The sequence below is a fragment of the Papio anubis genome, chromosome 2 (genome assembly GCF_008728515.1).
Source record: "Papio anubis isolate 15944 chromosome 2, Panubis1.0, whole genome shotgun sequence".
Taxonomy (NCBI): domain Eukaryota; kingdom Metazoa; phylum Chordata; class Mammalia; order Primates; family Cercopithecidae; genus Papio; species Papio anubis.
In genome coordinates, this window is record NC_044977.1 from 74,936,261 (window position 1) to 74,945,591 (window position 9,331).

The 9,331-nt window shown below is 41.1% G+C and overlaps 1 protein-coding gene across 25 annotated transcripts in view; it reads left to right on the top strand.

Annotated features, from left to right (window-relative positions):
- MAGI1 (membrane associated guanylate kinase, WW and PDZ domain containing 1) overlaps positions 1 to 8,809 on the top strand; it is a 677,304-nt gene extending 668,495 nt beyond the window's left edge. For 16 of the 25 annotated variants that reach the window (XM_017955299.2, XM_017955302.2, XM_017955304.2 and 13 more), the window contains 2 exons: positions 992 to 1,130; positions 5,205 to 8,809. In XM_017955299.2, coding sequence (XP_017810788.2) covers positions 992 to 1,130; positions 5,205 to 5,959 — 894 coding nt within the window. In that variant the 3' untranslated portion in view covers positions 5,960 to 8,809. Of the gene's footprint in view, positions 1 to 991; positions 3,046 to 3,165; positions 3,255 to 5,204 lie in introns of those variants that run through there. The other 9 variants (XM_017955312.3, XM_017955313.3, XM_031662785.1 and 6 more) reach the window with 3 other exon arrangements.
- The last annotated feature ends 522 nt before the right edge of the window (positions 8,810 to 9,331 follow it).

Here is a 9,331-nt window from a genome sequence, read left to right on the forward strand (position 1 = left end):
TCCCTTGCCTTTTAATCACTTAAAAATGTTTTTGATCAAGTGAAATATTATTATGCTATTTTGTATAATGGCGTATAGTTTACAAGACAGGTTTACATGTATTACCTGATTTGATGCCAGCAGCTTAGTGGGCATGGGTGGTGTTACCAGCCTTTTCTACAAGTAAGAAAGTAAACTCCAGAAAGTTAAGTACTGGGAGCAAATCAGTTACCAAATGATAGGATTCAAATTAAAGACTGTAGACTTGAAAGCCAGTGCTATTTCTCTTCTTTTTAGAACATAAGCTCTATTTGAGTGGGGATCTGCCCTGTCTTATTTATTCTTTAATTCCAGTGCCTAGAACAGTGACTGACACAAAATGAATGCTGCATTCAGTGTATCAGTTGGGATTATGGTCTCATCTGAAGTCTCACCTGGGGAAGGGTTTGCTTTTTAAACTCACTCACGTGGTTGTTACCAGGATTCAGTGCCTTATAAGGCAGTCCCTCATTTCATTATCATGGAACTCCAGAGGATGGCTCATAACATGCATCAGGGCAAACAAGTGAGAGAAGAAAAGAGAGCAAGTAAGACAGATGACAAAATCATTTTATGACCTAATCTTTGAACTGATACCATGTTTGCTATATTCTGTTTATTAGAAGCAAGTCACTTGATCCAGCTTACATTCAAAGGCAGGGGGATATTACACAGATTGTGAATGCACAGAGGCAGAAATCATGGGAGCCTTCCTAAAAGCTCCCTCCCCAACCACTAACATGCCCTTACTGCTTTTTTTTTCCCCTTTATCATGTAATTCGGCATACTTGTAGTTTTCTAATTGTCTTAATTGTCTTCCCCTCTTTAGAATATAATCTCCATGAGGGCAGGGATTTCTGTTTTTGTCACTGCCACATCCAAAGCAATAGATGTTCTGCCACATGCTCAATAAATATTTGGTGAATCCATACATGAATTTTAAATCTCACCTAGTTTTCTTTTGCTCTGACAGATTGGTGATGAAATTTTAGAGATCAATGGTGAGACCACCAAAAACATGAAGCATTCTCGAGCTATAGAACTGATTAAGAATGGTGGCCGCAGAGTTCGTCTGTTTCTGAAGCGGGGAGACGGCTCAGTACCAGAATATGGTGGGTCAAACTATGAAAACATTCCTTCCTTCCCTGGCATGACTCCATGAATTTGTCTCCAGAACGGCAGCAGGAAAGTCTTTTTTGTTTCCCCTATTCACCAGTGTCTTACCAGCCTCTCGCACCATGTGATTATTTGCCTCGCTTGTTCTGAAATCTCTACACATTTCATCCTTTTGCTTGCTTATGTGGACTGGGGCATGGCCTAAGACAAGATCTTTATAGCCCCCTTTCTGATAATCAGAGAGAACATTTTGTCTAGTCCGACCGAGAGCGAAGGAATGTTTGTTTGAACTGTGCCAAACTGTTCCTCAGATCCAATTGTTAGCACAAAATGACTATATACTCCTTTTAAGAAGCAGGAAAGCAGGTTTCCTGAGTGATATGTTGAGGCACAATTATTTTTTCCTTTTTGGTTACTTGGTGTCTTTATTTAAGAGGCATGAAATTTTGAGAGATTTGGGGGCTTTGCTCACCTCCTTTATGCTCTGTATACAACACTTCTCCATCCCCCAACTGGTCTCTTACCCCAAATCAGACCATCTGAGCCCACTACTATCAAACAAACAAAAACTGTTAATATATTAGCCATAATGTTTTTAAATGATAAAGGATGAAATAAATTCCCAGTGCTCATCATGAGGGAAACATGTGATTATACCTTTCCTATGAGGAAAGCCAGGTTATACATAGAGTTCCTTTGTCATATCTTTAGACTTGATTTGAGTAGACAGTAATGATCTTTACATAGCTTAGTGTTCTGATGGCAAAATATTGTATATGATAATAATTATGTCCTATTTATTTGAGATTTGTGTTTAAAATTTAAAAAAAAAAAAAAAAAAAAAAGAAGCTATGCCCTAGATGTAGGGCTTTTTTTCCCAACCAAAGGTCTACAAAAGTTTCTATAGAAACTGTGATTGAATGGTCCCCATATACGTTGGTCCCCTTTATTAGGGATTTATCTATTATCACCCTCTTTTCTGAAAGTCATTCTGCACAATTCTCAGTTGCATTTTGGACTTGATGATATGTTTAATTCAGATGCAGCTCCAGGAGAAGGATAGCTCTTTGGAGGGCCAGCCTTCCCAGGTGTTGGACATTTGTACAGGTGCAAAATACGAGGGGTCCGAGGTACAGGGGGAGGGTGGGTATTAGACAAGGCCCCTATAGACATGGCCAACCACAGGGGAAGTATTTTGACAACATTAAGATGCTGTGGCTGTGCACTGTACTAAACTTCTGACCATTAGGTGTGTTGATACCACTGAAACTGTGTAACATTGTCTCCCTTTTCTGTCTTCCCTATGCTTCTGTTGGATGTGATATTTCATTTGAGAGTCATCGTCAGTAACCTGTGTACCTTCTCAAAACCTATGTCTGTTGCACTGAGGATGAAAATCCAACACTAACAAATGTTCTTTGGGCTAAAAATAAAGATCATTGAAATACATGGTTTTCCAAGAAGGGTTGAACCTGCCAGGGTTGTGCTACTGTAATGTCTCCATGCGTCACTTGGACTAAATCTCTCTAATTCCATTGATTAGAGTCACAAATGGGTTATAATATGTTAAGTTCCAATATTTTTCTGACCTGATTGGAACCTGCTTCTCTGTGAGGCTATTTTTGTAATGAGTTTTTTGTACTTAATTTAACTGCCGCGGTCTTTGGTGGGGGTGGGAAGGGATTTTGTTCTTTTGTTGTTTATTGTTAATGCTCTCCTATGCCAGTCTGTCATTGTTCCAGTTGTTTGAAAAAAACAAAACAAAAAAGGATGCATTCATTGTCTGGGTTCTCGAGTCACCTTATGGCTGTCTGAAAATGTCACTGTTCCGATTGCGGTCTCTGCAGCCTTATTTGAGTGTTGCCTTAGACTGTCTGACTGGACAAATAAACTCTCTTTGCCCTATGTTAACAAATGCAGATTTTTTTTTCTTTCCTCTGTGTTATAGGGAATCTAAATGTTCAACTTTTTCTCTTTCTCTCTTTCTCTTTCTCTCTGACTGTTCTTGGTGCTGGGCCCTCCCTTCCACAGCGATGATACCTCCTAATATCGCTGCATGTATGAGAAATGAAAAGCTCGGGGAGGCTTGCTTCTACCTTATGGGCCATAATCAAACTACGGTTTGTAGCTCAATCAATACTAGGTGTTTCTGTGCTGTGGCCTAATTTCCTCATTGCTTCTGCTTAGCTCTGTTTTGATATGTTTGGCAATTCATTCTGAGCACCCTGCGTTCTTTGAATTGTAAGTACAATGCTGACCCTGTTGAAGTGTTGCCCTCCCTTGTCTTAAAAGTAGGCATAAGAATCCAGTGGTGATCCAAGTACCTTCATGTATCCAAGTCTTCAAATGACCTTTGTTAAGAACCTGTTTTTTGTTCATTCTTGTAGCCAACCCAGCATTTAGAAAGAATGAACTTTGTATCATGGAGCCCTGTATCATAGGGCTTTGCTAGATGGGAAGATGAGATTTCCTGCTTGATCAGGTATCTCTTAGCAAACTACAGTCCCTGGGCCCCATCCTGTCCATAGCCTGTTTTTGTAAGTAAAGTTTTATTGACACATAGCCACGCCCATTACTTTTGTGTTGCCTGTGTTTTTATACTACAGTGGCTGAGCTGAATAGTTGTAACAGAGATGGTGCGGCCCAAAACACCCAAGTTATTTACTATTGCCCTTTAGAAAAAGTTGGCTGACCCCTGCTTTTGGCTTTTCACTTGCTTTTGTTAACAACCCACTCTAGGTTTTGGGAAATTGTCATAAAACAGGTTAATTGCTAAATATTGACCTTGTTGGCTCATGAAAGATCCTTAAAGAGCCTCAGTGACCCCTTAGTCTCTGACTGTCATACGAGTCTGCCCTCCAGACTGCAGCACCTTGTTTCAGGCGCTTTGCTTGGAATGGTGTCATGTGGATGACTTGTTGGGTTTAGTTGCAACAAAGCATCCCAGCTTTGAAAAGAGCTCTCCTCAATTCAGGACACTGCCTAAAACATTTGCACTGTCATTTCAAATATTGAATAATGATAAATAGGGGCCATTATGGGCTGCCCTGCTTTTAAACATATAGAAACCTTGATGTTATAGGAAGCAGCCCAGTGACTCCAAGCTCTTAGATGTCATTATGACTACCTCCCATATCATAAAGAAAAAGTGCCTCTAAACTGAAAATTTTATCTGACCTCCATCCAATCTCAAATGTGTACCTAGCAACTTCTCTTCCCCTCCCTTTTATTCTCTTCCCCTCCCTTTTATCTATCAGAAAACACCTTTTAAAAACAATTCCTTATTTTTTAATGTATGCAAAAGTAGAGAAAGTAGTTGAATAATACAGATAGAACAGTTTAATGGGCCTTTGTGTACATATCCCATTTGCCAGTCATCAACATCTGACCAGCATGTTGCCTCTGTAATCCCCTTTGCCTGCTAGGTAGCGTGGATTTTTTTTAAATAGAAGTATACTTTTGCATATGGTAAAATGCATAAATCCTGAGTATACAGTGCAGTAGATTTTTTCACTTCTGTATGCACCCATTTAGTCACCACCCAGATAAGATGTAGATGATTCCTGCCCTACTCCAGAAAGCTTCCCAGGTGCCCCTTCAGATCAATACCCTAAATTATTTTTAAGTAAATCAAAACAAGTATTCTTTAAAGCAAAGAATATTTTCTTGGGGGTGGGAAAGGGGTGGGCGCAGGGGAGAAGGGTTGGAGGTGGGAAAGGAAGAGCAAGGGATAGCTACAGAGGAAATTTTGATGCCTCTAGACAGACTATTTGGATTGTGCCTTTAAAGACTCAAATCATGACTGATTTTTGTCAGTTCTTTAATGATCTATGTCTCGGGTATGGAGAACATTCAGTCAGCTAGACGTTGAAAGCTACAAGTACTAGTTTTTTAACCCTAACTACGTGCAGTTATCCTTAAATTAACAAGATTCAGTTGGCTTTGAGTCTGACTGCTTTAACAGTTGTTTGCTTGTTGTGACTAATGAGGTCTCGAGTGTGGGTGGGAGCGGGGACAGGAGCCGAGGGACCCTCGTACCCAACTGTTGCTCTCGTTTATTTTCCTGGCAGACCCCAGCAGCGACCGCCACGGCCCCCCAACCGGTCCACAAGGTGTTCCGGAAGTGAGGGCCGGGCCCGACCGCCGGCAGCATCCGTCATTGGAGTCCAGTTACCCACCCGATCTTCACAAATCATCACCACATGGGGAAAAGCGGGCACACGCAAGGGATCCGAAAGGCAGCAGAGAGTATAGCAGACAACCCAATGAACACCACACCTGGAATGGGACTTCGAGGAAACCCGACAGCGGGGCATGCCGACCCAAGGACCGGGCGCCGGAGGGACGGAGGGACGCGCAGGCCGAGCGCACGGCAGCCGCCAACGGCCCCAAGAGGCGGTCCCCAGAGAAGCGGAGGGAGGGCACCCGCAGCGCCGACAACACTTTGGAGAGGAGGGAGAAGCACGAGAAGAGACGAGACGTCTCTCCGGAGCGGAGGCGAGAGCGGTCACCCACCCGCAGGAGAGACGGCTCCCCCAGCCGGCGGAGACGGTCTCTGGAAAGACTCCTGGAGCAAAGGAGGTCCCCCGAGCGCAGGAGAGGGGGCTCGCCCGAGCGCAGGGCCAAGTCCACCGACCGGAGGCGCGCGCGCTCCCCCGAGCGCAGGAGAGAGCGGTCCCTGGACAAAAGGAACAGAGAGGACAGAGCCAGCCACCGAGAAAGGGAAGAGGGGAATCTGAAACAGGATGCCGGCAGAAGTTCCAGACATCCCACGGAGCAGAGAAGGCGAGCTTACAAAGAATGTAGCACCGACCTCAGTATCTGAGACGCTGAGTCACATTCCAACCTTTACCGTGTCAAAGGTTCTAAGAGGAAAGTCACAAACGTGAAATTATTTAGTTTCTTACCTAATGAAGCATCTGACACCTGATGATCCTATGAATAACAACAAACATTTTATGCATTTGAAATCTTATAAGAAAAATATATATGAAAAGTATTGTGCCTGATGTATCATATTAAAGAAAGTATTTTTAAATGCATACTTTTTTGGAAATTATTTGCCAAATGCTGGCCCAAAGGGGTATAAATTTTGTTTCTACGTAACCTGTAGAATCGTCAAGAATTGTTCCCGTTTTTGAGCAATCTTTTTCTCTCCTGGTTAAATGGGGCTGTTGATCATTTTCTCTAAGTAAGGGAATTTATTGATTAAGTTTAATTAATTTGATATAGACTGTTATGTAGTGATATAGTGCTATACTGTAGTCGGCAGTTTTTCTTAAAAGCAAAGAACAAAAAGGCAAAGTTTTATTTGTAAAAGCTGAGGACCCTTTGGGATGGATTATGTTTGCCGATCCTAAAAGTAAGCAAACTGTATGACAAGACTACTATTGCAAATGAAGGATATTTATAGCTAAACTGCGTAGCACAAAGACGTTTTATATTGTGAGTTATAGTTGGTTCAGAAAACAGTTTGTACTCTCCCTGGCCCAGGAAGGCACAGAGACAAAAATGTCGGCCATCTTTACCCAAATACAACCCAAGCACAGATAGTCAAGTTCATGAGCATCTCCAGCATCTAATTAAATCTCATTGAAGGCAATGCCATCACAGCTTTGCTCAATTACTACAAGGAACAGACAACAAGCATTTTTCATGTTGTCTTGTCTGATCGGAGGCTGAATAGTAGATGGAACGGGGGACAGTGTGCCTGGTGTGAGGAAGACGTAAGATCCCCAATTTGGAAAGCATGCCCCTCCCCCTTTTAGTATAAGCCCATAGTTGCCCTTAGCCAAATTGGGGAGGAGGGAATGAGCCTTGGTGGAAGGAACCTCTCTGTTGATATTTAAAGAAGTGAGGGCTGTGGGTATTCATAGAAATGCTAATTTCACTTTGAAACCATAGTCCAAGTCTCTAGGTTGGTAGAAGAGAAAGGAAGGAAGTGGTCCCAGTGGTTCTAGATCTGGTTGGGAAACTTCTGCCTCATGACTCTGTCCTTTGAGTCCTTTGGACAGCAGCACAAAACATAACAATTTTTATTTTTAGACAGACCCATTCTTTTTGACCCCACAGGAGCTGTGGTTGGGTCGGCTGTAGCCCCGGGATGTGGTTTAAGTGGATTACTGCCTAGCTGAGCCAAAATGTTTGCTTGTACCTGTTGGACCACTACAGCAAACCGCTGCTTACAGTGCATTGTGTATTTCCGTAGTACTGTTTTGCATTTTCCATACAGACACAAAACTTTGCAAGTCAATCACTGTTGTTCCCATGGTACTGTAAGGAAAAAAAAAAAAAGGAAAAAAAAAAAAAAAAAAAAAAAAAAACCAGCCAATCATTGCGTGTACAGAGCTGAAAATTGTAATTAATAGAGCCTGTTGGGAAAAAAAAGAAAACAGCTGTTGCCTTTTTTTCTTGTATAAAAGAGAATTTATGACAAAATTTAGCTGTGAGGAATGTGATATGTGTTTATATTTCTGAATATGGAACAAATTGATTCATGGGGATATATTTTAATGTAAACTAAATCAGGTATGTAAAGTTGTTTTAAAATGGGAGACTATATAAGTAATTCTCTAGAGCTTTAGTTGGTTTGAATATCATCATTTCCTCCATGGTGAGCCTGCTTGTGAATTATTAAGCACTTGTTTGCATTCTCTGTTCTTCACTCATTTATTTCTTGCAGTGTGCTATGGACTTAATGCTCTTTCTGTATTGATGAAAAGCAGTATGTGGGCCAATCTTTTTATAAAACACTATGCATATATAAATATTACATTGTTCATAGCTTTATTTGACTTATGGGTTTATACATAACATTAGAATGAGTAGCTATAGTTGTGTGGACATTTATAAAACAAGTTCCTTTCCTGGAACAGACACAATATACATTCTGTAGCTAAAAAGGAGGGAAAAGTCTGTGAATGCTATTTTTATTATTAAAGTTTTCCATACAAAGCATACATTGAGCTGTAGTAAGGCTGAGGAAGAGTACAACTGAATAATGATGTTCTTTTTCATCAAGTTCCTAAGAGCCGACTTGGAGATTTTATTCCCAAGGCTCCACTGCTAGGATTCTTCTCACTAGTTCTAACAAAATCTGTGATGTTAAATGACTGATGCTCTCAATTGTGGTCCAGAGTTTTAAGTAAATGAAATCAAGGTGGATTTTGGGAATATATCCTGAAGTTAACATCTTGATGTCCTTCTTGTTGTAAGATGATTTTTGACATTTTAAAATCTATGTGCTACCCACCTGGGCTTATCTCAATCCGTGGACTTCTTGGTGTGGCAGTTTCTCCTGAATTCCACACATCAGATTTGTTTGGAAATATTGTACTGTACAGGGACTATGCGTTAAGCAGAAAGATATAGTTTTCTTTGAACTACTGTAACCTTAAATTGGAAACTGATTCTTGTGAGCCTACTTTCCTTAATCCCGCCCTCCCTCACTTAATGTAAATGTCTTGATGAGAGATGATGGATGAGTATTTTGTATGATGAAATCAAATGATTTAGGAATTTGTCTCCCTCCATTACACAGTTGATGCCTGAAAGAATGTTGGGGGGGGGGGAGGACTCAACACCCTAATTGTATTTTTTAAGTTTCTTTTGTGAAAGATTTTTTAATGCATTTTTACTGTAAAAATACATGGAAATGTATGCATTCCACAACCACTATTGCTTCTGGATTGATATCTTCCTTGTCTCTATGTTGTCTCAAATGTATCAGGGTCAAGTAATCAATTGAGGGCCCCTGACTCCAACTTGATGAAATACCATTGTGTTGAAAGAGCAGGACCTATGCCCTTGCAATAGCATAGTGCCTTGCTACTCGAAGTGTGGTCTCTGGACCAGCTGCCTCATCATCACCGAGGAGCTTGTTAGAAATGCAGATTCTCAGCCCTACTCCAGACCTACTGAGTCAGAATGTGCATTTAATAAAATCCTCAGCTATGCTGTATGCACATGAAAGTTTAAACAGCACAACACAGTATAGCATAGAACCCTGGTAATAAAACAAACCCTGCCAAGCTAAGAGCTTCATCACTTCTGGTGTGATTCTTGGGCACATTCCTTAACCTCCTCTGAAGACTCCTTTTCCTCATCTATAAAGGGACATACATCACAGAACTAAGAATAGATGCACATCTTTGGCAATTAGAAGAGTCCTCAGTAAATGACACAATTTTTTTTTTTT